This window comes from Martes martes (genome assembly GCF_963455335.1).
Source record: "Martes martes genome assembly, chromosome: 10".
In the NCBI taxonomy this organism is placed as follows: domain Eukaryota; kingdom Metazoa; phylum Chordata; class Mammalia; order Carnivora; family Mustelidae; genus Martes; species Martes martes.
In genome coordinates, this window is record NC_137898.1 from 29,711,218 (window position 1) to 29,738,461 (window position 27,244).

General features: G+C 52.3%; 2 protein-coding genes across 2 annotated transcripts in view; one reads left to right on the forward strand and one right to left on the reverse strand.

Moving 5' to 3' along the window:
* ABTB2 (ankyrin repeat and BTB domain containing 2) overlaps window positions 1-1,692 on the forward strand; it is a 172,442-nt gene extending 170,750 nt beyond the window's left edge. The window contains exon 17 of the mRNA XM_080814981.1: window positions 14-1,692. Within this exon, the coding sequence (XP_080671107.1) occupies window positions 14-211 (198 nt within the window). The 3' untranslated portion in view covers window positions 212-1,692. The remainder of the gene's footprint in view (window positions 1-13) is intronic.
* Window positions 1,693-5,978: 4,286 nt separating this feature from the next.
* NAT10 (N-acetyltransferase 10) overlaps window positions 5,979-27,244 on the reverse strand; it is a 38,108-nt gene continuing 16,842 nt past the window's right edge. The window contains exons 11-29 of the mRNA XM_080817067.1: window positions 27,088-27,186; window positions 24,108-24,244; window positions 21,011-21,135; window positions 20,421-20,571; window positions 20,047-20,143; window positions 19,085-19,201; window positions 18,281-18,382; window positions 18,111-18,185; window positions 17,225-17,341; window positions 16,257-16,390; window positions 16,034-16,082; window positions 12,801-12,897; window positions 12,610-12,720; window positions 11,524-11,696; window positions 10,919-11,038; window positions 10,450-10,548; window positions 9,949-10,022; window positions 9,199-9,282; window positions 5,979-6,796 (exon numbers count right to left, since the gene is read on the reverse strand). Of these exons, the coding sequence (XP_080673193.1) occupies window positions 6,685-6,796; window positions 9,199-9,282; window positions 9,949-10,022; window positions 10,450-10,548; window positions 10,919-11,038; window positions 11,524-11,696; window positions 12,610-12,720; window positions 12,801-12,897; window positions 16,034-16,082; window positions 16,257-16,390; window positions 17,225-17,341; window positions 18,111-18,185; window positions 18,281-18,382; window positions 19,085-19,201; window positions 20,047-20,143; window positions 20,421-20,571; window positions 21,011-21,135; window positions 24,108-24,244; window positions 27,088-27,186 (2,073 nt within the window). The 3' untranslated portion in view covers window positions 5,979-6,684. The remainder of the gene's footprint in view (window positions 6,797-9,198; window positions 9,283-9,948; window positions 10,023-10,449; window positions 10,549-10,918; window positions 11,039-11,523; window positions 11,697-12,609; window positions 12,721-12,800; window positions 12,898-16,033; window positions 16,083-16,256; window positions 16,391-17,224; window positions 17,342-18,110; window positions 18,186-18,280; window positions 18,383-19,084; window positions 19,202-20,046; window positions 20,144-20,420; window positions 20,572-21,010; window positions 21,136-24,107; window positions 24,245-27,087; window positions 27,187-27,244) is intronic.

Genomic DNA, 27,244 nt, shown 5'->3' on the forward strand with positions numbered 1-27,244 from the left:
TCACCCCGCCCAGATCCACAACGCCCCTGAACTGGCCCTGTTCTGTGAAGGCTTCTTCCTCAAGCACATGAAAGCCCTGCTGGAGCAGGACTCCTTCCGGCAGCTCATCTACGGCCGCAACAGCAAGGTGCAGGGCCTGGACCCCCTGCAGGACCTGCAGAGCACCCTGGCCGAGCGCCTTCACTCCGTCTACATCACCTCCCGGGTCTGAGGGTGGAGGCAGCGCAGCAGGGCTGCACACCCCCTGGGCCGAGGCTCTGGCTCTAGGCATCCCTGGGGGGTGGGAGCAGGTGCTAACGGGGGTGTTGGAACAAGTACATACCTGGGGCCTCCGGATGGGTCGGGGCCCCACTGCAGGGGTGGGGTAGGGGCACTGGTTGTAGGCCTCTTTGGAGCCAGGCTCATGGGACTCAGTTTCCCCCCTTTCTGCAGATTGTCCCTCTGGTGTTGATCTGTTCTTGGGCAGGTAGATGTGCTCGGAGCCCTCCTGTCACTGGGCAGCACCACCTTCAACCCCCCCTGCCCTGAGGTGGTTTGCTTGACGAGTGATGGGCAGACAAGGCCAAAAGGCAGCCCCTCCCTCTACCCCCAACCCCCACAGTTTGCACCTTGAGGGCCACCGTGTACTCACCCTCGCGTGCCCCTTCTCTCCTGGAGGTCTGTGGCTGATCCTGATTCACCCCTGCTTGAAACAGCTTCTGACCATGCCTTCCAGGCTCTGACCACTCACAATCCCAAGGCCTCCCCAAGTGCAGACTGTCCCAGCTAGGGCCCTTGGGGGTGTGGGCATCCTGATGCAGGGAGAGAACACAAACTCGCCGCCCCAGGCCACTTCATACAGAAACTGCTATTTTTTTTCCTCAAGGTCACATCAGAAAGGCTGCCCAAATCCCTGAACTTCTCTCTCAAGGCTGTGCCTTTGTGGTGTGAGCCTTCCGGGGTCTGAAGACCCCTGGCCAGAGGGTCACTTAGAGCCGGATTTTCTCCGACATCTAGGCCTACAGAGGCCCTCCTTCGGGAGAGCACACGCCTGCTCTGTTAGCGTGAAAAGGCAGTTCCCCAGCTGATGCCCGCGGACTTCCTGGCTGAGCCAAGGGCGGCATGGAGTGCACAGGGTGGAGTGGGCGAGCCTGCTGGCCTCAGCTTTTGTTGCTGCTGCTTTTAGAGGCCAGTCCTGAAACCCCAGCCTAGAGTTAGGCTGCCCCGGGGGCTCAGGAAGCAGGGCACTGGTTGTGGGAACTGCAGGTCCAGGTGTAGAAGGGGGAGGGCAGTGGGGCAAGCCGAGGACCTGCTGCAGCTGTCCTGCCGGCCGCAGGCCCGTAGCCCCAGGCTTTCCCAGGTGGAGCCGAGCATCAGGCCAGACGCCTGTCGTATTTATGGACCAGACACTGGGGGAGCATCCGGACGGCTTGCTCTGGGTCGAGCCTTCTCTGGGCTGTCTGGCTGCACCTTCGAAACTATTTATTCACCAAGAGCCCTGGCGCTTCAGGAGGCGTCGCTTTGGTTACCTTGAAAAGCCCCCAGAGGCTTACAATCTTGGAAAATATTTTTGACTAGCTGCTTGAGCTGGATGTACAAAGGAATAGGCGTTATTTTATTGCTGTAATATTGTATGATACTGTAACTATACATTAATGTCACTTATTGTAAATGTACCATGGTTTTATTAACAATAAACACTTGTTAACAATGACCTTGGCCTTGTCACTCCTGCTAGAGGGTTGCTCAGAGCTGGGCTAACTCCTTGGTTACTCAGGCCTCCAGCCCCTCCAGCTACAACTACCCTGTGCACACACACATACACACACTCTTCACCCAGAACCTGAGCCTGGAGCTGGCCCTGTTGGGCCCTAGTTTTCCTCTTCTGTCAAACAAGGTAGCTGAGGATATAAAATCCTTCTCCTGTGTTTAACACTTAGGTGCCATTTATGAGGACAGAAGAGGGGTTTGTGTGGAGTGATGAGAGCCCCTGCCAGGAGTAAGATGGTTGTCAGGGGCTTTTCTGGTCTTCCCTGAGCCCAGGCCACCCCCAGGGCCCTCACGTGGGAACTACTACTAGGGCTGTCTTAATGTCTGCAATTCTTGTGCGGTCCGAACCTGTGTGGCCGGCGAGGTGGAGGCTGGGCCTTCTCTCCCTGGTGAGGGGACACCTGTCCCTCAGTGGCTGCTGCCTCTGGGCCCAGCTGAGCCCAAGCTGGTCTGTGCCATCTGGGAATGGAGAGAGGACAGTTAGCTGGTGACTTGGGCCCAAGGGTCTTCTGGGACGGGTTCTAGTTTGTTTCGGGTATGAAGTCCAGGCAGAAAGAAAGGTGTTTTTGTTTTGTTGTTTTTGTTTTTAAAGATTTTATTTTTTTGACACAGAGAGAGATCACAAGTAGGTAGAGAGGCAGGCAGAGAGAGAGGGGGAAGCAGGCTCCCCACTGAGCATAGAACCCGACGCGGGACTCGATCCCAGGACCCCGAGATCATGACCCGAGCCGAAGGCAGAGGCTTAACCCACTGAGCCACCCAGGCACCCAAGAAAGTTTTTTTTTTTTAAATGTTTGCTACCTGAGGTAGGAAGATTTCTAGTCACTAGAAACACTGTCCTGGGTGGCTGTGGTTCAGTAACTAATAGGCCGGAACTCAGAAGCTGAGGGACAACATCAAGACCTCAAGGGGTCAGTTGGTGTCAGTCCAGGAAAGGCCTGATGCCCAGCTTTGTGGGGCGGGGCCTGGCCCAAGTCAGGCAGCTTGAGGCCCAACCTCGGCTCCTGGCCTGGGTGGGGAAGGGACCCTGCATGGACCCATGGCGCCCTCTGGGGTCACAGGGAGGAGGCGCACCCCTTGGCACCACCCTGGCAGAGGCCCCTGGGAGGTTGGTTCAGGGGTCTGTCGCTGCCCAGCACTTGCCATCCACAGTCGCTACCTTTCAGGGGTGAGTGGCTACCCTTCCCTCCACGGGCCTGTGTCCACACTCCTCACAGGTCTCTCCCCCACTCCTTGTGCCCCCCATAGGACATGCCTCAGTCAAGTACCTAGAGAGCTCAGCCGCTTTCTTTTGGGGGCAGGCTATGGGAAGGCAATGTAAGGGAGGGATAGGACCCCTTTATGCCTATATGTAGCAGAACACACTAAGAAAGCATTTCGATAATAGAGGGGCACCTGGGTAGCTCAGTCCTTTAAGCATCCAATACTTGATCTCAGCTCTGGTCTGGATCTCAGGGTTGTAGGTTCAAGCCCCACGTCGCTGGGCATGGAGCCTACTTAAAAAATAATAGATAAAAATCAGATTCTTCCAAGGGGACTAGGAGGACCAGGAGTGGAGGTGTTTGGTCACCTTACCTTACCCCTGGTGGCTGGGTCTCCTCCTCAGGGCCACTGCTCCAGAGCATGAGGGGGGCAGGGGGAGGCGCCGGCATTTCTCCTCCAGCTGCCCTCTTCAGGCTATTAGCAGCCAAAGGCAGGCTGGAGGAGAGAAAATAAACTTGTCCTTCACAGGAGTCCCTGGGAAACAAGGGACTGAAAGCAAGTTCTATACCAGAGAGAGTTCAGTCTCCTGTGGCCACCCTGCAGATAATGACAATCTGGCGCTTAGCAGCTGCAGCCTGGGCCTTATCCCCAAAGGAAACCCTCTCCAGACATGAGGATCCCCTGCCCTCCCACTCCTTCCCCGTTCCCTTGCTCTGCTGGTTACCCAGTGCCAGTCAGACACCAGGACCACGGAAACATTCTCCCCTGCTGAACCACCTACAGCACCACAGGAGGGCCTCGGGCCGTCCATTAGCGGCCACCCCACCCCTCTGCAGGCCACGTTTCCCCTTTAAGCAGCGGCCCACAGACGGGGTATTCCCTCCCCTAGGCTGAGGCCTGCAGCCCCCCAGGCAAGCAGGCAGCCAGGTCTAACGGCCCTCAGATAATGAGTCTACATTTTTCCAAGGTGGCGGTCACTTATCTCCTCCACTCCCCCAGCCTCCACAGCCCTCTTTGTGTCCACCTCCCGGTCACTCTGGAGTCCTCTGGGGAGGCTGGAGCCAGACGAGCAGTGGAAGCCCTGGAGCAGGCCGTGGGGAGCCCGTCCCAGCCGCGGGGCCGGGGGGCCCGGGGGCTGCGGGGCCGGGGGCCTGGAGGTGGATGAAACCCATTTAGGCATCTTCTTTGTTCAGGCTTCCTGAGCCCCTTTCCGTCCCGGTGACAGCAGCATTCATAGCCAGCCTTTCTGAATTCATTTCACCAATGACATTTCCTGAGACAGCCCGGCTTTACAGATGTCACTCTGTCTGGGGGCCAGATGGCAGTCTGGGGGAGGTGTGCTTTGTCAGGTTCGGAGGAGAACCCGCGATCTCAACCCCCAAGTGCAGAGACCTGCTTCGGAACAATCGCTTTGCCAAGAAAAGGGCCGGGACCGTAGGTAGTAGGCGAACGTTTGCTTCCTCTGCGTGCAGAGAGGAAGGCGGCCTCGGAGAGGCAAAGAACAACCTTTATGGAAGCCAGACGGCCCGACGGTCTGACCGCCAGGTGCACCTTCCTGCTGCCCAAGTGGGGCTCTTCCGCTCGGGCTGTTAGAACCAAGCCGGTCTCACGGTCTTAGCACTTCGTGTGTCACCAAGCAGCTCACCTGGTTATATGAACACGGGCCACGTGACAGAGATTTCTGGAGCCTTGCCGCCCACCAGGCACCATGGTCCGCTCCTCTTACTCAGCTCCACTCACTCCTCACAATGGCCCAGGAGGCGTGAGCGATCATTGCCAGCTGCATCTCACAGAGGCCGACTGGACAGCAGGTGCAGGTGAGTGACGTGCCCCAGGTCACGGTGAGACTCGGGACAGAGCAGGGTTGAAGCCAGGAGGTCTGGCTTCAGGGCACCTCTCCCTGCATCCTGGAGCAGAGCACGAGCCAGGCTTCGGGGCTGGAGAGGCCACTCAAGGGCCACGCGCCCCTAACCATGGGATGACATGGCTGGATAGTTTAAAGAAACCATCCAGCTCTGACCATCTGGGATTCTGACTTTGCTTTTAGGCATCTCTCCTAAGAAAATCCTCCTTGAGTCTCAGGCTCAGGCACTCACCTGGAAAAGGCGGATCAAAAATCAGTCCTTATTGCCCCTCTTAGCAAACCTTCCTGCAGACCTGACAGGGGGTCGGCGGGCAGACACCTGCAGATCCAGGAGACAAAAGGTCCCGAGGCCTGTGTAGACAAGGTACAGGGGTCCCTAGCCCAGGCAGAGCCTGCTCTCCTTGCTGTGGCTCTGAGTCCCGGGCAGTGTGCCTTTAATCCTCTCTGCTCCAGAAGCTTCCCTACCTTCCTTGCCATGTGTTAAGACTTCTGGGAACCTGGATTACACATCATGGCGGAGGAAAGGGTCCTTGGACTCATGAAGACCAGTCCTTTTAAATTCTATGAAAAAACAAGGAAGATCAGGAACCAAGGCCTCCATGTGAATTTTCCAGATAAAAGGAAGAGGGAGCATGGAAGCTGGAGACCGATGCCGCCAGGACTGCCCTCAGCGGCCATGTACGGCACCGGGAAACAGGATCAGAACAAGAGCACAACTGAGCAGACCTGCACCCGGAGCTTTGCTCGCACTCAGCGACAGGGCTGAGGAACAACCCTAAGGAAACCCGGCAGAGGCCCTCCAGGCTCAACACTTGGTGCTGGATTTCAAAGTGATACTATCGAACACACAAACCAAAGTATGTGTGGGGGAGGGGGGAGCCTGTGGCACCCAGAAGCTAGCTAGCTGCGCCAGGTGCCACAGGGAGCACAGCTGGCTAGCTTCTAGGTGCCACAGCTTGTCCCTCAGAAGGACCACAGCAAGCACAGCTGGTGCCAGTCACTTCTCCCACGGGCTTCTGGGTTGGTAAGCCCCGGCCACTGCCCTCCCTGGCCTTGGCACTAACACCTTCCAAAGTCTACCCGGCAGCCAAGGTCCTCCAGAAGAAACAGGGCACGGGCCAACCCCCAGCTCCATGGAGTCAATGAGCACCCAGAGGCAGTTGGTCTTTCCAGCTTGTTATTTATTAAAAATAGATTCTCTATCCCTCCCTCACCCTGGCTAGCGAAAGGGTCTTGCCCAAAGTTTTTTCCCAAATAGATGAAATAATCGACTTGGGGGACTCAAGGCCAGATTCTTCTTAAATTAAGGGCTCAGGCTTTCCTGGGGCACGGGTCCTGCAGAGGCAGGAGTGGAATGGTTTATGGCAAAGCCCAGGCCACAGAACAGTGACCTGCCACAGCCACCTGGTCAGGCAGAGCTCCTGCTGCTCTAGGCCTTGGGGTGTCTGGATAAGGCCATGGCGAGGGGCCCAGGGCTCCACTGACAGCGTCCCGAGCATCACCAAAAAGCTGTGTGCCTAATGCCGCAGAGGGGACAAGACTCAGTGCGACGTCGACACGTGTGAGAAGAAGCTAACACAGCTGGGCCCAGAGCAAAACAGGAACTTACAGGGGAAAAGAGGCCTGGAGTGCGGGAGGGGAGACCGGTCCTTGGCAGTGCCAGAGGTTTGCCTAACCATCGAGTTTTGGGTGGACCGGCAAGGAAGTGATGTCGCCTTAAGCCAAGCTCAGGCCACAGACTGAATTCCTGGCTGGTTTCCAGGGCCGCTGGGGGCTCCTGCTGCTTTTAACAATCCAGGCCGCCTCCCGGTCCAGCCAGAAAGTCAGGGGCTCTCCTCCCGCGGCAGCCGCAGGTGCCCACGTTCTTCCTATTTCTTCTGCTTCAGCTTCCGATCCTTTTTGTTCTTCGGGTCTCTGTTTTTCTTCAACTTTTTGTTCTGTTTGGGTTCCTGTTTAGCTTCCAGCTTCCTTTTCTTGTCACTGGAGAAAAAAACAAAAACAACCAACAAAAAAACCATGAGTAGAAAGAAAATGAAATCCGCAGATCGGTACCATCGTTCAGAGTGCTTGGCTTTAGGCTTGCTTTGTCCAGAAAGGGTTTCCACCTTCTGGAACATTAATGACATTAGGCACAAATGTTCTCTGCAAGCTGCCTGCATGCCAGGCACTGGGCTGGGGGACGCCGACCCGCTTCCTGCCCTGACCGGGCTCTTCCTCGGACAGGGGAACAAATCTCTCTCCCAACCCCGGAAAGCAGAGCTCTCTGTGGAGTACTGGTCATCCCCCGCTCCCGAGACCACAGGGAGATCTCAGGCGTCCCGAGGAGGGTTCCCTCCCACTGCTCCCCACTAGAGATTACCCTGGAAACCAGACACATTACCCCAAGGACCCCGAGGAAGTCTCGAATACAAAGCAGGAGATTCCCAGGAGAACCTTTAACACTTTGCGATGTGGCATTATTTTATTTCCCCTGAGAGAGAGGGAAACCCAAGCAGCAGTAACTCAGGTCTGGGCCAGCCAGCGGAAGCCTGCAGTTCCATGCTGCAGTCACTCAGCAGCCGCCGCCCCCCGTCCCCCTTACAGGTTAAAGATCCTCTCCGGCGGCATTCTGCCCCAGGAACAAACACCTCCCTCTGAGGAGAGACCGGAACGGTTCTACCCACGGACCACTAACATCACCTGAATGAAGTGATCTCCGTGGATGGGGGGGGTGGGGGTGGGGGGAACATAAAAAAGCAAGGCCTCAAAAAACAGGATGATAGAGATCAGTGTCTTTACCTCCAAGAGTACGATTTACTCAGAGCCCTCAGGCAGATGAACTACCACAAAGGTCAGGGAATCCAGGAGGCCCCTTACCAGCAGGAACAGCCAAACAAACAGCCGGCAAAGCCAAGCTCTGAGGAGGAGGGAGGACCCAGCAGTCACCACACCAAGCACATGCCCTGGCCTTTTGCGGCGCTCAAAGCCCCACGCTCAAGGCTAGAGCCGTCGTGGGCCCCAGGCTCGCCCCTGCCGTATCGTCCAGACCAGAAACTAGGACACACTGACGGGGCTCTCGTGCCACATCTGAGAGCATCTGGGGAGTACGGCTGACATCAACACTGGAACCTTCAAGACCACACAGGAGCTTATGGAGACTGCAGAGGACATTATGATCTCTGGGATCTTCAGCTGCTAGAGTCAAAAGACTCGTCTTTTTAAATATATCCTCTAAGGGACGCTATCCTATAGCAATGCCAAAAACTCCCCTCCCTATTAACCCCAAACCACACATGGACGTTCATCTCCAGAGTCCCAGGGCAGGGAAACCTCACTCCCTTCCAGAGGGGAACGATGATGAAGGTTCTGGCCCACGGAGCCATTATCTACAGATGCTCCCCCGTGCAGAAGAGCAGCTGGAGGGGATGGTTTTCAAAGCAGGGTCCAGACCTCCTGGGATCCCCTCCACCCTTCCAGGTGGGCCTAACAATATAAATACACTGGCTGCCTTTCACTTTCGTGCTCCCACAACCGGCCAGTCTTCCAGAGGCCACGAGGTATGTGGTGGCACCAAACGGAAGGCGGAAGCAGATGAGCCAGCTGCCTTCCATTACGCCAGACAGTACCGCTTTGCAAAATGGAAAACCATGCCACTTGGGACGCCTGGGTGGCTCAGTCAGTTAAGCCGATGCCTTCAGCTCGGGTCATGATCCCAGGGTCCTGGGATCGAGTCCCACATTGGGCTCCTTGCTCAGTGGGGAGCCTGCTTCTCTCTGTTTCTGCCTGCCACTCTGCCTGCTTGTGCACGTGCTCACTCGCTCTCTTTCTAACAAATAAATAAAATCTTAAAAAACAAAACAAAACAGTGCCACTCTAAGATTTGGGGGGTGAGGGAGTATTTTTTAAAATAAATCAGTAACAAATCTATGACTGTTAATTTTGGATGAATATTTTTGTTTTTCATTTCTAACATTGGAAATATCGAGATATACAACCCACATAAACAAAAGTCCTTTGGGGGCCCTTAATTTTTATGACGCTAAGGAACTCCAAGCCCTAAGCCTTGGAGAACCTTTGGCCCGGAGGTAAAACTCCAGCCTTCCCAGTGGACACACCTGGTCCCCGTCCCAGCCTCGCCTCCACCCTACAGCCCTGGTCACTTCATCTTTAAAGCAGCGCTGGTGACAGAAGAGCCACGCCGTTGTTCTGAGGGTGCATGGGACAGCGCGCTGTCCTGCCTCAGCTGTAGGAGACTGGATACCAAAGCAGCGACCCTCTAAGGAAAAAGAGCAGTGACTTGTCCCTCAAAGCTTTTGCTTCAAGCCCGATTTCCTAGTGAAAGTCACCAGAGAGGCACAAAAGCCAGAAAGCCTCTCCTGTCAGAGGTCACGGGCCCTCCTCACCTCTTCAGGCTGACGATGGAGGCATTCTGCCCGGCTTTGTTCAAAACTTCATTCCATTCATCATCATCCCCACGGATTATGTATCTAAACAAAATTTAACAAAAGGAAATCTCAAAGCCTGCTTAAAAGAAGACCACGACAATGGTCTCCTCAGACACACCCAGCCAGGGAAGCCAGCAGCTGGTCGGTGTGAGCCAGAGGGCAGGGGCCGCACGCAGCGGGGCCGCACGCATCAGGGCCGCGTGCAGAGCTGAGCTCCTCCAGACGGGCACTTCACTGGAGCTGGGGGGCACCAGGCCTGCCCGGACTCCCACTCACTGCCCACCAGGAGGGCCTCCCGGCGCCCCCCCGCCCCCCAGTCACTCACTCCCACCTCCAGGAGCACCCGGACAGCCACAGCGGAGGGGGGACGAAGAGTCCTAGCACACAAAGGGTTCCACAGCAAGGGGTTTGGTTGCTTTAGGCAGCAGAATCCTTTCTTCAAACACATTCACATGCAAGAGCCAACCACAAAGTGGCCATTAAAAGTGGCTGCTCATCAATCAGCATCCCCCCCTTCCCTGAGGGGCATGAAGGAAAATCCTTCCAAGTTCTGCAAATAGTGAAGGAGGAAGCTTTCAGCGGTGAGTGCTTCTGGAAGGGTGCCACGCCACAGCAGCCAGGGCGCCCGGAAGGGCTCAGAAGAGGCCCACAGGCAGGTCCTGAGGGTCCTGACAGCCTTCGCTCCCCTAAGTCACTCAGGGGCCTTACTGGGAGAGGTCCATGTTCTTCAGCTTCCCCACTTCTTTCTTGTGTTTCTCCTGGAATTCCTTTGCTGCCTCATCCTGCGGTCAAAGACCCGGAGACAGAGTTGGTCAGAGGCAAGCCGAGAAGGAAGCTCAGAAGAAAGGGGAGGGGGCAGAAGATCTCTGTGACCAGCACACACCACCCACCCCCCGTCAGGGACAGCTCTTGCCAAAGACACAGGAATATAAAATGTGCATGTGGAAAAGTCCAGAAGGACAAACAAGAAGTTGTTAGCAGCTGCTGCTGGACTGCACGCACGCACACACGCACCCAATGGGGCGCGCACGTCGAGGAGGGAGCCGGGGCGCACCCAGGCCCAGAGAGGGGAGCTCGCACTGGCTCCACCCACAGAGCACGGAGGCCACCACCACCACTGCCACCACTAGCGGGGGTCAGGGTGGAGCACCCCTCCTCCAGGGGAAGGGCTGCACAGCCGGCAGTGCCAGGCCTTCAGTGGGAACGTACCAGGTCATCACTGAGGGTCTTCACAGTGGGCTCCATAACCACGTCCTTCACTGCCGCCATCTGCTCCTCGATGGCCCGTTCCTGCACCTCGCTGAACAGCTGCGAGACGACAGCCAGGCGCAGAAGATGAAGCCACAGCCGGGTCCCAGCCCTCTGCCCCCAAGTCACTCGGCATGCACTTCACGCAGCACAGAGGGCACACGTTCACCATCAGAGGACAAGAACACAGACTAGAAAGACAGTAGATCCCTAACAGTGTTGCCTCTGGGAGAAAGCAAAGAACAGCACAGACACAGCTGAAGCCCGCCCCTAGGTGTGTGCGTGCATGTGTGCATGTGAGAGAGAGAGAGAGAAAGGAAATACCTGCAACAAATATGGCCAAATGTTACATCTATTTCTCTTAAGGCAGAGAGTGAGTGTGTTAAATTATTTGAAAACTGCCCAAAACCCTGCCCCCAGCTGCTACCACCTTCACAACTTTGCGGATGATCCGGTTGAAAAGTCCCATCAGCTGGCCTGCAGGCAGCTCGATCTCCTTTTCCAGCTGGTCCACAGACTTGTGCTGGAGGCCAATTCCCAAGAGAAGAGCCTGGAGGATGGAGTATTTGCTGACATGGCCACCGGGACGGGCCCTTGCCCATTCAAATGGCACCAAGAACCAGTCACTCTTTTGACCAAAGCCATCTGGTACAAAATCCGCCTGGCACGGTTTATTCTGGCATCTCCTCTTTCATCCCGTTACTGAAACCACCAAGAAATGCTCTCCCTTCCTGAGCTCCCCAAACTGATGATCCTGACAAGAGCCGCATGAGAAGTTCAGGGTGCCCCTGACCTCTGCTAAGTTAGAGCCAGAATCAAGGCGATGTGGTGGGGCGGGAAGGGCACGGGTTCAGAGCGCAGCTCTTCTAAGTGCTAACTGTATGGCCGCACATGACCGCCTTCAGAGTCCAAGTGTCCCCAGCCGTAGAATGGGTAGAACACTACCCACCGATCAGAACCGCAAGGAATTAAATGCACAAAATTACATCCAAGCATCCCAGCCGACACCCAGCCCACAAGCAGCAGAAAACCTACAGACTGGGCTGCCGACAGGGACAGGTCCCCCAGCTGGTTGAGGAAATACATCCGGGAGATGGCCGGGATCAGGTCCATGATGAGATGATAGTCCACCATGTTCCGAGAGTACATCTCTAGCCTCTTGAGGTCATAGGAGAGGAAGAGGGCGTCCAGCTCCTCCCGGCGCAGTGCTGTACATGCAACAGACAGGTCAGGACGGCCAGACGCCCTTGCAGGGTCTGACACGATCCCCACATCACACACACAATGGTCCCCAGGTGGCACGCCAACAGCTGCTCCTCCACGGGGCCTTGAACCAGAGCAGGAGAGGAGCTGCCTGAAAGCACCTGCCCACTGACAGAACACACAGCCCCAGGCAGCCCTGACCTTCATCCTGCAAAGGAGGAGGTAGCTTTGGGGCACCCAGGGAGTGGGGACGGTTGGCATGCACCCCTTGCTCGGCATTCCACGCCAACACACCAGACCAAAAAACGCTCCTTCTCCACTGGGTCACTTCTCCTCAGGACCCAGCTTCACAGAAAGTGTGTGCTCTGCCCAGAATAAGGAACACAGCTTTTTCCATCAAAATATAATTGGGGGGAAAAAAAAAGGACACACATACATAATGAGCACTGGAAAAAAAAAAAAAAAAACCTACAGCTGTTAATACTACAGGTCCACTTTTAAATATTCAAACAGGATTTATATGCCCAAAGCTCCTCCCATGTGTCAGCCACGTAAGGTTGGGGCTCATGTTCTTATTACAATTTCATCAATGAGGAGACTGAGCCTCCGAACTGAGCTGATTACCCGAGCTCACAGGATTTAAATCAGGTTCCATAATTAACTACCTGTATGACCCTATTTACCACCTGAAATCAGATCACATCTCCAAAGTCTTGTTATACAGATGAAAGGTACTATGGGAGCTGGGGCCCCTAAGGCAGAGTTTGGTGGGGGGTGTCAGTGGGAGATGCCTAGAACCTGTCCCTCAATTCCTAATCCAGCCTTCTTTCTGGACCACCATGCTCACCTCCCCTCCTCCCGCCACGAAACCTACTAAGATCTGCCACCGCCAGCCGTCCATGCCGGCCCGCTGCTCACCTGGCTGTGCTGGCTTCTCGACGTTCTTATTCTGGATGATGTTCAGAGCCAGCGGGGGAGAGAAGGTGCTGAACTGGTAGGACAGCAGGGCTAGGAACCGTCTTCGGAAGTCTGGAGTACAGCCACACACAGTCAGAGGTGTGGTGGCCCCCTGTCTCTTACCTCGCTGCCCCCCTTCCCCTCCAATTTACCTTTCCAAAAGGCCGGGAGCCAGGCTCCCCGGTCAGCCTCCTCCTCGTCAGTCAGTGTCTTCAGCATGATGCACGAGTGCTCCCCGGTCAGGTCATTCTGCGAAACACAAATGCCTACTTGGCACCAAGAGCGCCCTTTTCTGAAGCATCTGTCATTGCTGAAGGGCAAGCAGGCAGAGCGGGACGATGTGGTGCTTGCCCCAGGCTTTTCTTCCTCCCAGCTGGGAGAGGGCCCTCTGCGCATGGCCTGCACCTTCCACAAAGCCTCATTTCCTTCATGACAGCTGTCAGAGGCCACTCGGTTCTGTGAATTCCTAGCAGGTGCCATGGCAGCAGAGCAGAGCGGTTCAGATCATCCGAGAATGCTGTCTGCTCTGGACCCACGAAGTGAGCCACCTGCACACATCAGGTCAGATTCTGAACTCAGAGTCATTACGGCTTAAATTCTAAGTGATCCAATCCACATTTTTGGAACCTTACAAAACTCCATGCCCCAAACCTAGAATTCCCATACTGGTGAATTAGCTTGCAAACGCAAGCTTCTTTAGGTGCTGAATAGTGGGCATGGCTTTTAAAATTTTTATTCTATAACAACCACAAAAGCCCACACCATAAAACTATCTAATGGAATTCGACCAAAGAGCATTTATAGAACAAAACACCCACGCCATGTCACCAATGAGTGGCACAGAGCACAAAAGGAATAAGCCACGGTCGATGCTGAGCTCAATGGTCTGAACTCTCCTGGCAGCTGACCAGCAGACTTACAGGCCAGCCTCAACCGAATTCACTAATCAGGACCCAGCCCATGCTCGAGCTGCTCTGTGCTGACATGGAGCAGCCCAACACCCAGCAGTCTTGGCCAGGCCCACTTTAAACACTCAAACGGGCACCATCCTTGGATACGGGCCTTGTAGGCTTTTGAAAAAAAAAAAAAAAAAAAAAAAAAAAAAGGCAGCAAACCTCCAACACCCCTTCTCTCAGCTGACAGCCTCCCCTCCCTGGGGAAACAGAAGGAACCAGAAAAGAACTTCATCCACCCAACACCAACTCAACCAACTGACCAACACCTTCTGTGCCCAAACTGCCTTCCTTGTTGCTATGAAGGAGGAGGTGGCCACCTCTCCTGCTCTCGGGGTCCTACTCCCCTTGCCTCAAAGTCTGCAATCAGACCCCCATCACCTGTGCTATTTGTGCAGTCTCTACAAGATCGGACCCCGTAGCAAACAAATATGTTCTAGAATCTTCTATCTGACAAACTCCTCTTAATGCCAATGTCCCTGCAGCTACCTGGTTTCTGTTCCCTCTTGCTTCTAAAGTCATCTACTCCCTCGCTTCCCCTTCTCTCCAGCTGGGATGATCCCTCAGCTCTACGGCAGCTGCTTTCCCTCTAATCACCACTGCCAGCAAGTCCACTAGCCATTTGTTTGTCTTTAGCTTACCTGCTCTCCCACAGCCACAGATTTCCCCTTTTACCATTCTCTTTTTCCTTGAGAGAAAGAGTACATGCACGAAGGCAGAGAGGGGGGCAGCAGCAGAAGGAGAGCGGGAGAGAGAGAGAATCTCAAGCAGACTCCGAGCTTAGCACAGAGCCCAATGCAGAGTGGGATTCCATGATCCCAAGAGCATGACCTGAGCTGAAATCAAGAGTTGGACGCTCAACCCACTGAGCCACCCAGGCACCCCCCACCTTCCTTAAACACTCCTTAAACTTAGCTTCGGATACCTTCCCCCACTTTCTCCTTCAGCTCAAGGCCACTCCCATTTCTAACCTACCCCTCTGGAGGCTGGAGAGTCCAGGATGCACCCTCTTCTCAGCTTTCAGTCCCAGTTTTCAATAACTTTAAAAATGTACTCATTCACTGAACCGAACTATTTAGAGCTCTACGTGGCAAATGCTATTAAGTGTTGGGGTTATAGCTCTGAAGAAAACAAAGTCCTTGATCCAGGCAGCATATTCTGCTGAGAACACGCTCCCAGGTGTCCATCTCCAGCCCCAACCTCGCCCTGGAGCACCAGACTCCTGTAGGCAACCACTCGTCCCATGCTCCCATCAGGTATCTGACAACACGTCGCACTGTGCCAGAGCATTCCCGCTGTCCCCTCCAGACCTGTCCCTCCTCCAGCGGCTCTTCTCAGCAAACAGCACCTCCACCTTCCAGTTTCTCACCCGGACTCTCAAGCCAAAAACCCGCGAATTACCCTCAATTCTTCTGGTTCACTCACCTTTTAATCCAATCTATCAGTTCGACCCCCAAACACGCCTGGCCTCCGCCACTTCTGTCTGTCTTCACCAGTTTCTCACAGCCCACACCCCATCTCAGGCACCCTCCTCCCTGCCTTCACTCTCAGGCCACCACCGTCCACGGTCTACGTGGCAGTCAGTTCCTTAACACCTTCCTCCAAGTGGACGGGAAGCAAAGAGAGGCCCCACCCAACCTCACTGCCCCACCGGGAGCCTTGCCAGCCTTCGTCTCCTCCAAACCACCAATTCACTTCCACCTCAAGGCCCTGTGCTCACCGCACCCACTGCTGAGAAACACATTTTTCCCCAGGAATGTGCGCATGGCCAGTCCACTCTGATCACTCAGTTTGAAAGGCCACCCCTCAGAAGCCCAACCACTCAGTCCGCTGCAAGTTCAGTGTTTGGTTTTCTTCACGGCACCTAGCATGATCTGAATAGTGTCATTTTCTTTACTTTCTTGTTGCATATTTCTACCCATCAGAAAATAAGCATCGTGGCTTGTCTTGCTCACTGCAGGTGGTAAATACATGATTTTTTTAATGAACTACCAGTCAGTAACTCCCCCTTCCACAGCCTCCTCGGCTCTGTCAGCCCCACAGTCACAGCCCTCCCTCAGAGACCAGCCCATAATTGGGAGTCTGCCCACCTGTAACCGGCTCCTAAAAACATCATTTTACTTTTTACAAATTCCAAGAGGCCCCAGGCTCCCGGATTCCTGATGAACAAGTCCATGTGCACCTCTGCCTCTTTACATTCAAGCACAAACAAGGCCAAGCACACACCAGGTGTGCACCACACAGTGTGGGAATAAGCGTGGGACGGCGTGGCCTTTCAGGGATGCCGGCCGTTTCGGTGTCATCAGAACAAACCTCTTGGAGGCAGGGGCACACGTGCTCGGAGCACAGGAACAGGCACCAGGGCCCCGTGTAAGGACAGACTTGTCACCAACTGTAACCACAAACCCACACCCCTCCTAAGCCTCACTCACCGGGGTCTGCCTCAGATAAACAGGAACAAACCCAGCTCGTTTCCAGAACCTGCGAAGATACAAAACGAGCAGGTCACTGCGTGCCCCTTCGGAGAGCAGTGGACACATGAAGACAGGAAGGGTACTCAGTGGATGGCTGACAAACACACTGGCTGGAGCACACACTCTCGGGACACCAAGGCCACGGGGTGACACGAGGAAGGAAGGACAGGCAAACCCTTACTTGAGGAGCCGGGGGGTCAAGCCGTAGGACACACCCAGGTAGTCCAAGTGCTCAGCGGGCCTCTCGTTCAGTTTGAGGAGTAAGGGAGGCAGGTCCTTCCGAGGAGTGACGACCTCTTCCAACAAGCTGACGGCCTGGAGGATGCCAGAAAGAGAACACAGTCCACCCAGCCGAGGAAGAGGAAGCTCAGTGCCATTCCCGAGCACCCTCACCGTGCCAGGCTCAGACCTAAATACAGCAAAAACTGGGACAGGTTTGTTGTTTGTTCCCTGGTTTTTAAAATTCAGGCACACCACTAGGTCCAGCAATCGTTCCCCAGCACACCCAACACCTGGACTCGCATGAAATCACACCGCCGCACACCTAGAATTCAGGAAACAGCTACACGGTTTTAAAACGCCTTAACATTGATGAAGAGACGGAGACAGGGTCCTGAAGATCCAGCCCTGTCACCAGGTGGCCCTGTGAGTTGGGCAGGAACCAACCTCTAAGCCAGCCATTAATTACAAGCCCCTTGCCCGCCTCCCGAACAGGCATACTGTGAAAATCAAGTCAATGTGTGTGAAAAACCGTCGCAGTTCACAGCGTTCGTGACGTTCCCAAGAGAGACACAACTTCCCGGAGTCTGGGCTCAGTGACCCGAGGAGGAGTCCGCCAAGTGCGGAGGCGAAGCGGAAGCACACATCCGCGTTCCCGGGAGCTCCTTAAGACACAGATCACAGGCCCTCCCCGCCCTCTGACTCAGGAGGCCTGTGGTAAGGCTCGGGACATTTTTAACAAGCTTCCAGGTGATGCTGCTGAGGCTGATCTGAGGCTCTCAATTCAACTGCCTCCAGAAGCTGCTTCTCCAAAACGGAGGAAATCTGTGAGTGCTCAGAGAGCCCAGAGCGCTGAACAGTTCTTGATGCTCCTGAAGACCCAGAAGACCATCCTCCCGGCATCCAGGCATTCGGCCAGAAGAGGCTTACCTCGCTGCTGACCGTGTGAATTTCTTGTGACATCTCCAGGACTCTTTCCTCAAGACAAGGGAATCTGCCTTCGAAGTACATCTGCAGCAGCTGCAGAGCTCGGCTGCCGTAGCCCATCTGGGAGCAAACATGGAGGGAAACAGACAAAAGAACAAGAAAGGTTCTCAATCTGTCAAAAGCACCTCTATGCCCCTGTACTGCTTCCAGAAAGCCTTTGTTCTGAGTCAAACTACACTTGGCAGAGAACCAATAAAATCCCTCCATGAGGTCGGGGCACCTGGGTGGCTCAGTGGGTTAAGCCTCTGCCTTCGGCTCAGGTCATGATCCCAGGGTCCTGGGATCGAGCCCCACATCGGGCTCTCTGCTCAGCAGGGAGCCTGCTTCTCCCTTCCTATCTGCCTGCCTCTCTGCCTACTTGTGATTTCTCTCTCTGTCAAATAAAAAATTAAAAAAAAAAAAAAAAAAAATCCCTCCATGAGGTCAAAGCAGAGACCCTAAGAGCGAGCACCCTATGACTCCCACTCTCACACCATCTAGTCTGAGCAGCAGGAGGGCTGGGCCCCAGATCAGCAAGCCCCAAAGAGATGTCTCCACAGCGGACTCCTCAGTGGGGATTTCGAAGAGACAGGAGCTAACTGTGGAAAGTAGGTCAGGTTCACGGGTGCCCTGTCTTCACAGATGAAAAGCGAGCATATACAATCACCCTGTCCACCCGCCAACCCCTGGCCCCGCGCAAACTGTCCATGGCAGAGAAGTACCTGGAACTGCCTACTCCTTGACTAGCCATCCACCCCAACAGCCACATACACCCGGCCCAGGGAGCCGCCAGCAGCACAGCTGCAGCTAATGAAGCCCAGCGGGTCTGAGAGGCCTGAGGACGCCTTACCCCCTGATAATCCGGGTGAACAGCAATTCGAACAACCCTTCCACCGGAGAGGCCACCGAAGTCAGGGTCTTGGAACTATGTGGGAGACACAAGCCAGGAAGTGAGCCACAAAAACCTCGTCCAGCCCCACCGGTCTCACTCACTCAGCCACATCAGGGAAAGGGTGCCACCTGTTCTGACACCGTCCACGGAATCAGGTCCCCCGAAGCCTTCTTGCCTCGAGAAAGGCTGTTCAAGATGGACTGGCGAGAGATCTCCCCTTCAAGGCACACCTGCGGGGGAAGCAGGACAGTGCAGACAGGCCAGAAGCAGGGAGCGAGACCACTCACAGAACAACATCAATGTTCTTCTGCAGCTTCCCTGACAAGGCCAGCTCTTTCCTAACATTATGATCTCATGTATATGAAAAGGAAAAATAACAGAGAAATGCATTAGTAGGGGCGCCTGGGTGGCTCAGTCGGTTAAGCATCTGCCTTTGGCTCAGGTCAGGATCCCAGAGTCCCGGGATTGACGCCCACACTGGGCTCCCTGCTCAGCGGGAAATCTGCTTGTCCCTCTCCCTCCCCTGTGTGTGTGGGTGTGCGCACGCTCTCTAATAAAATCTTAAAAAAAAAAAAAAAGTGTAAGTACATGCCAGGCATTAAAAACATTTTTGTTTCTAAGCCTTATCTTCTAATTTTGAAGTACAAGTATTGCTTTTGTAATAAATGAGAAAAACAAACAAAAAAGTTCTGTTTTAGGAGGAACCCTAGGTCAAAATATGAGTGGCCAGTTCCAACCTTCACCTCTCCTCTAACAGTGAGGCTCTGGGTTTCCAGCAGGGGTGGTTTCCTTCCATGCACCCTAATCACCTGCCTCAAATCACGCAGCCACTTGGCTCCACCCCGGGAATGAACACCTCTCCCCACACACCCCAGCTACTGAGCCATTAACCCTTGATTCCTAAGTGCTTCCCCAAATAACGGCCACCATACCTGGATGACAGCAAGCACTTCCGGCAGGGCATTCTGGGTGGGGGGCACTGGGGGCAGGAGGCAGAAGAGAAGGTGAGCAGGTGCATCGGAAAGCATCTGGAGATCATTGGGAGAGTTCTGTGGGGCACAAACAGAGTCCGTGAGAACCACTCCTCTTATTCTTTACTCTAGAGGCCACTCCGGAGTCTTCGGCTGACTGGAATACCTCCCTCCGCCAAGCCAAGCTGCGAGCTGAACCTCGGCTGAGCACTTTTCTAGTATGTCGGCTGGCCAGCCCGAGACCCTGCGAAACGGCCTAGGAGGGACTTCACCTCAAATGTTTGCTGTCATCATTACCCAAGTGCTGAGGCTACGGAGGAGGGCAGAGGACTGCTTCATCAGCACTGCGGATTTCACAGCTGGGAAGGGAACTTTTTCCTGAGAAGAGGCTGCTACTTAAACAAAACCTATCACCACTTCTAACACCTAACTCTTCGGCCTTCCTCTGAAGGGTGTTTATAACAATGCTACCTAGAGCCTCACAACATGTCCTTCCCAACATGCCCTTCACTCTGGAAGACTTTCAAATATTCTAAATTCTCATTTGGTGCTCCTTAAATACAGCCCAGAGGTACAAAACTGGCCTCGGTCAGTCAGTACCACCAGGTAACCGCTGCTATGCCATCTGAGCCCATCTGTGTAGCAGACAAGTGAGAAACACAAGACCCTATTTTAAAATCAGCAAAGCTCTCCACTCTCCCCAACTACGAGCAGGAATTCCACACTCTGCGTGGCTGGAAGCCCAAGACGGGTCTGAACAATGGACAATGCAATCTCTCTAGCAGTATCAGTGCAGAACATCTAAGTCCCAGTACAATGGTCACCTGAGCCATCAGGTAGTACAAGATATGAAAAGCCAAAAAAGGGACCGTCAGAGCGAAAGTGCACCCAAGTGCACCCGAGGGCTGGCTGGCTGCAGTTACCTTGTAGTGAGAAGCCACATAGAGGGCCATAAGCCTTTGTAGGAAAACTTCAGAGGCCTTGTGGTAGCAAAAGAGGGTATCTCTGTTAACATAGTAGCTGGGTCTGGAGTTAAGCAACCAAAACAAAGCAAGGAGAGCCAAAACAGGACTGCTTCCAGAAGGGACGTGGATACACAGATCGCCCCCAGCAGAAGGAGGAGCCCCACATCCCTCAGAGAAACCCCACGTTGTAGGGAAGGAACAGCAAGGAAATGGAGAACATTCAACTTTCCCCTCTCCCTGGAGCAGCAGCCTATGGAACAAAGGGCCGAGGCCTTCTGTTCAGTGCCTTCATCGCCCCCTCCCTTCACAGGGCGCAGGCGCCGGGAGGATACAGCTCACAGGCCTCAGGCAGGGGGCAGCCCGAGACTATCCGGGTGATGTTGAGGCAATCCAGGCATAGCAGGTCGTTCAGCCACTTCTCCACCGCATCTCCGGGGGCATATCGGATGGACTCCTGCAGGGAGACTTCATGCAGGGTTCGCGCTGCTCCCCGAAACACATATACACGATGAGAAGAATTGTTAGATATGTTTTGTCAAAAAGAGCAAGGCACATGTTCTACTCCCTCGGTCACAGGCCCAGGTAAATATGGTTGGAGAATTTAAACGGAGTGGTTTTAAACTGTTCTGGGGGATGTTCAATTTGCCATGACACTGATCCCACAGGGATCCCACTAAGTCAGTGCAACCATGCCCTGAGGTGGTGACAAACCAGGGCCCAATCCAGAAGGCCTGGGTCAGGCTCCCAACGGGTCACTGGCCTGCTGTTCCCTGGAGAAAGCAACTCCACTTTCTGGGGATCCAGCCTCTGTGCCCCATGGCTGGCCAGCCTGGTACCACCCAGGCTGGTATGAGGAGATGATCCTGCAACATGGTCTGCGGGGACCTGGCATGGACAGGCCCGTGAAGAGCTCTGGGGGTACCTGAGGCCAGTCTGGCTGTCGCTGTGGCCTTGTTCTCTGCGGTGGTGCTGATCTGGCTCTGGGCGCTCTGCTGACGGAGCTGCTGGATCAGCTTGAGGGACAGGGACCGGCCGGTGCCCTCGTAGCTAGGAGCAAAAGCAAAGGCGATCAGGCAGGACGTCTGAAATCCACCCCCTAGGAGAGGATGGAGAGTTCCCTTCCTCACCCTGCTGCTGTCTGGACTCCCCGCAGAGGGTGTACACGCCCACAGGAGGCAAGGCAGCAGGGTGCCTCAGCTGGGGGCTGGCGGGGCCCGGGATTCAAGTCTGGCATGACTACTTAGCACCTCTGGGCAAGGAACTCACCCTCCTTAAGCCTCACACTTCACCGGAAGGTGCTGTGAACCAAAAAGAAAATAAGGACTAGAAAGAGGATGCGAGTAAAGCCTTCAGTATAACGAACTGGAAAAGTGTTCAGGGTCAGTGAGCGAGCTGCCACTGCAGACGCACCTGAAGGAAGGCAGAGAGTGCTTCTGGTTTGGAAAATCAAGACTGAATAACCCATCACCTCAGTAATTCCTCTCAGCCCTACTTCCACTGAGAAGGTGACAAAGCAACTAACAAAGATTTTGAAAAAAAAAAAAAAAGAAATTGTCTTTACTCTGGCCATCAAACGGACTCTTCTCATTTGTATTTCCTCCTTCAGTCACAGCATAGGTGGGGGTGGTGGCGGGGGGTAGACCACTTAGTGCGTTTTCTTTTTTGTTCAGTATTATATCACCTCATGGTACGTACTATGATAATATTTATAAACCATATAAATACTTTCTCTTACTCAAATACTATTTTTAAAGAATGATCAAAAAATCGGAATGTTGAGGTATTTTATTCTCCTTCCCAGCCACACGTAACAAAGCTTTCTCAAAAGAATTCCATTTACTTATTTAAAAAAGAAGAAAAACAAGTAAGCACAAGCAACAAAACAATTTTTGGCGCTTCAAAGGACATTATCAAGGAAGTGGGGAAAAAAACAGAAGAAAATTTTTGTAAATCATGTAAGGCACTGGTACCTGGAATACATGAGGAAAACTTACAACTCAGTAATAAAAAGACGAATATGCCAAATAGAAAAATGAGCAGAGGATCTAAATAGCTATTTCTCCAAAGATCACAAACGGTGGATAAGCACATGATAAGATGCCCCACCCACATCTCAGCCATTAGGGAAATGCAAATGAAGACCATAACGAGACACAACTTCACACTCACTAGGATGGCTATAATCAAAAAGACATGTAACACACATGCTGGCAAGGACATGGAAAACTTGGAAATCTCATACGCTGTGGGTGGGAATTTAAATTGGTACAGCTGCTTTAAAAAACAGTCTGGCGGATCCTCAAGTAGCTAAATGAAAAGCTACTATCTGACCCAGGAATTTCACTCCTAGGTATAGACCCAAGAGCACTGAAAACATGTCCACACAGAAAACCTTCCCAGCAGCATTATTCCTGACAGCCAAAAGACAGAAACAACCCCAATGTCCACTAACAAGTAAACGGAAAAACAAAATGTATATAAACATTCAATGGAATGTTATTTGATCATTAAAAGGAAGGAAATCCCGACACAAGACACACGGATGAACTTTGAAAACATGGTAAGTGAAAGAAGCCAGTCACAAAAGACCCCACATTGTTTGATTCCATTTACATGAATCGTCTAGAATAGGCAAATCTATAGAGACGGTAGACTAGTAGTTCCCCAAAGCAGGGGGATTAGAGGGTGATAGGTAAAGCGTATGGTTTTTCGTTTGGGGGTGATGAAAATGCAAAACTGATTATGGGGCTGGTTGCACAATTCTGTGCAGATACTAAAAAGCACAGAATTACACATTCAAAGTGGGTAAATTGCTTATATGAATTATATCTCAATAAAACTGTTCACAAAAAAAGTAAAATCCATTTTTTAAAATATTTTCAGTATAGTAAAGCAGACACAATAATGTATCTGTTAACAGAGGATTATCTCTTCAAGATGTGATTCACACAAAGAAATCTTTCCAATATCGAAGACAGATACTTACTGACCTGGAAAGAGCTCACAATATATTGTTACATAAAAAAGCAAACTAAAAACAATATGTAAACAATGTTCACTTTTTTTTTTTTTAGATTTTTTATTTATTTATTTGACAGACAGAGATCACAAGCAGGCAGAGAGGCCGGCAGAGAGAGAGGAGGAAGCAGGCTCCCCACGGAGCAGAGAGCCCGATGCAGGACTCGATCCCAGGACCCTGGGATCATGACCTGAGCCGAAGGCAGAGGCCTTAACCCACTGAGCCACCCAGGCGCCCAATGTTCACATTCTTGTTCAAAATAAAAAAGTAAAGTAAATGTGTAGAAAATGTATAACAAAATTCTAACAGAAGCTACTTCTCAGTGGTGATACTATTGGACTTTTCTTTTTGCTTGCCTGTTTTTCCTAATGGTTCCCCAGCAAGCATGAACTAAATATTTCAAGTATCTAAACAAAGCTCTTGAGCCACTGTAAGACTGCTGTCTTGGGGCACCTGGGGGGCTCAGTTGGTTAAACATCTGACTCTTGGTTTCGGCTCAGGTCACGATCTCGGGGTTGTGGAATCAATCTCCGAGTCAGGCTCCACACTCAGTTAGGAGTCCACTAGGTATCCTCTCTCCCTCCCTGCCCCTTCCCCCACCTTGCTCTCAAATAAATAAATGTTTACCAAAAAAAGACTGCTATCTTATGCTGATTTGATAGTTGCTGTCACACTATATTTTCACATGGCTCTAAGAGAGATGACATCAGTACTGCTGAGTGCTCTCTGAAAACTAATCAGACCTAGAGACAAGATGAGACCCTCACCACTTGAGTTATGAAATTCATCAGTCTTGTGATGCCCATTTTACCGTCAGACCAGAGGTGGGTGCCACTCGTTAATGAGAGACTGACTGCAATGCACTAGGAGAGACTAAAGCAGCTCCTATGACTCTGGCTTCGAGAACGAGACCACCTACCCGGACCCAGGCATGTTCACTCATGCCCGCTAACGGTCAAGAACCTACAACGGGAGCAATGACTCCCACCCAAGTGCTTACCCGTTGATGGTGGATGCCATGAACACAAGGTAGGGGCCCAGGAGGCTTTTCACCAGGGGCAGGGGGATGGCAGCGGCTTCATCAATCACAACAAGCTCGGCCTGACCCAGTTTCACAGCATCTGCAGGGTGTATATACTGTGGGGAAGAAAAGTTTATGTTATTACCCGGCCACCCCAAGGCCACAGCTGTGATCCCTGCAAGGCCTCATAAAGGCCCCTCTCTGTCCTATTTCCCACTTCCCAGTTCTTCTCTCACTCCTCCTTTCCACTTATTCTTGGCAGGACAAAACAGAATGGGCTTGAAGCCCAACACCTGGGTTCAGAAGTTCAACCACTGATTACGTGCCCCTGGACGGGTCACTCACCCTCGCAGCCTCAGACTCCTGTCTGGTAAAGTGGAGGAAATACCCATCTGATGGCTGCTTGGGAGAAACATCAGAGAAATCTGGAAAAATGCCCTGGCTGGTGCCTGGCCTAGTACTGATAGGTAGGGCTTCCCCTTCCTTTCTTCTCCGTCTTCCCATGCTTCTCCCCAGCCTCGCCCTGGCCAGGGAGCTGCTTCTCCCCAGCCTCGCCCTGGCCAGGGAGCCAGAGGCACAGCCTCGTCCCAGCAGCGACGGCGGATGGGACCGTCAGGTGTCTCAAGCACCTCCTACACACTGGGTCCCGGGCTACCTGCTTGGACACTGTCATCATTAAGGCCAAGTCTCCCAGACCCGAAGAGAACGCTTCTAAGACTCGATGATGCCTTCCTAATACACACACACTCACATACCCTTAACTATACGACTAGCTTGGTCACCTAACACCACAAACTTGCCGTAAGTTTGGCATCCTTACGCATGCAAACCACCCCTTCAGTTTCTTCAGGGCCTCCTGCTATTTTTAAAGTTTGGAGAAGGCCACGAAGATGTATTTTACAGGAGGGAAAACCTGAACTAACATAAAGACACGCAACCTCACTAGTAAGCAGTACAATGCCAAAGATGGCGAGGAGGTCCCATTTCACTCACGGACACGGAAAATAAATAGCCATAAAACACCCGTGTTGGTAAGAACTTGAGGAAAACAAAAATTTAAAAAAAAAATGCTGGTGGGAAGGTAAACTGGTACACTTTTTTAAAGGAGAATCTGGCAAAAACAAAGAAAAGGGGGGGAATCTGTGCATACGCTAAATCGAATAGTTCCATTCCTAGAAACATAAACAAACAGTAATATAAACATATAATGCTTGAAAATCAACCAGAGCTACAAGCTTTCATCTGGACGAATCTTGAAAACAAATGCTGAGTAACAAGGCAGGCCGAAAAAGGACAAGCATGGTATGTTATCGTTCATGGATACCTAATTACTTAGTAAAATACAAACACAGGAAATGAAAGGAAACACACCAACCCAGAGCCGAGTTACCTATGGGGAGTGGCAGAAGGAGGGAATGGGATGGGGAGGGGCACAAGACGGGCTTCGATTTTGTCTCTGATGCTTTACATCTTAAAGACAAAAATAAAAATGACTTTAAGACGTGAAATAAACACAGCAAACAACAAAGTGTCAATATTTCTTAGGCTTACGTGCTCGGATTCTGAGTATTACCTTGACCTCTGTGCTTTGCTCAAGTATTTCTTTACAAGTAAGATCATCTAACTGCTTTGCTGGAAGTGGAATGATGGGTCAGGGACAGAGCAGCCCCACTCAACTCTAACCGCAAACACACACCCTCAGTAGGGCCCCATGTCTTGGACTCTTTAAGGGGAAAAAACTAAACAAGCACCTCATAAAAACAGCAGAAAGCAGCCCCCCAGAGAGGCGTAGCCGACTTTAATCTAATATTCGTCTTTTTCTCAATTTCCAGCAAGGAGAAGGAGGCCTCAAAGGGACCCAAATGGAGCCTCATAAAGTCAGGTCACCTCTTCTGTGTTTAAACTCCAGCCTGGAGACAAAGGGACTCTGGCAATACAAGCCGGTCTCTGATTACAAATCCAAAAAGCAGTAAGGGCCGAGCCTGGGCATTTCAAGGAAAGGTTTCCTTTCTCTGGTTTGTGTATTTTTCTTGAGTTTTAACAGGTCTCTGTATTCTCACTGCCTGTCGCCTGCCCTCCACCCCACCCCACCATCGGACTTCCTCCCTTTTAGGGAGGCTGAGGGAATCTGGCAAAAATGGGAAGAAATGTACAGAACGAAGGGATTCTAGAAAGAGACCTAGCAGGAAAAAATGAAGATCCTTAGGTAAAAGGCAGAGACACTTACCATTATTTACAATCTGAACCTTTATTGAAAGGTATAGCTCCCTGACAGGCGGATACATATGCCTTCACAGGCAGAAAGGTCACAAACTGCCAGGTTTACCTGGCCCACTTCCCACCCCAAGACCGAAAATAATCAATGAGCCTCTTCTGCTGGGAGCCCAGAGGCCTCCATCCCTTCTGCAAGCCTGTCACACTGATGCTTCTCTACAACTGAACAAAATTGCAGCCTTTGGACACGGGCACGCCATTCAGGCTTCCAGAGCACTGGAGGTTTATGGAGCTTTCAGGGAAACACTGTTTAAAAAGGAAAACAGGGTACTAGCTAAACCACAAAGATTCAGAGTACATCTTCCAAAGTTCTCTTTCTCTTTTAAATGGTGAAGCTGTTGTTCTAGTTACAGATGCACCATCTCAAAACCTACCATAACTAAGGAAAATCAGACCTGGTGTCAGACAGTGAGTGTAGTTCTTCTAGCTGGTTCACGGTCACGATCCCACTTACTCAATTTCCAAGGGATAAAACGATAACCTTCTGACCTGGCTACATATATTTGCGAGTTTGCTTCTAGGTTTTCCTTGACAAGAGCCTGAAAATCTGGATCAGGTTTACTATAAAGCAGCAACACGTATACAAGACACCCAATTACACATGACATAAAATGATCTAAAATGGCTGTATTTAAATACAGCAGAACACTGGCCCCACACAGCAGGGTTTTAGAATAAGCCTCACCTGAATGGTCTGCCTGTGTTCTCGGAATACGTTCACTCTGATCACGGCTTTGTTAAATTCAGGATTGAGAGACTGAATGATCTCATAATCCAGGTGCTCCTGATGGAGAGTCAAATCAAGGACAATCTTTAGAAACTAAAATTAAAGTAAGCAGGCA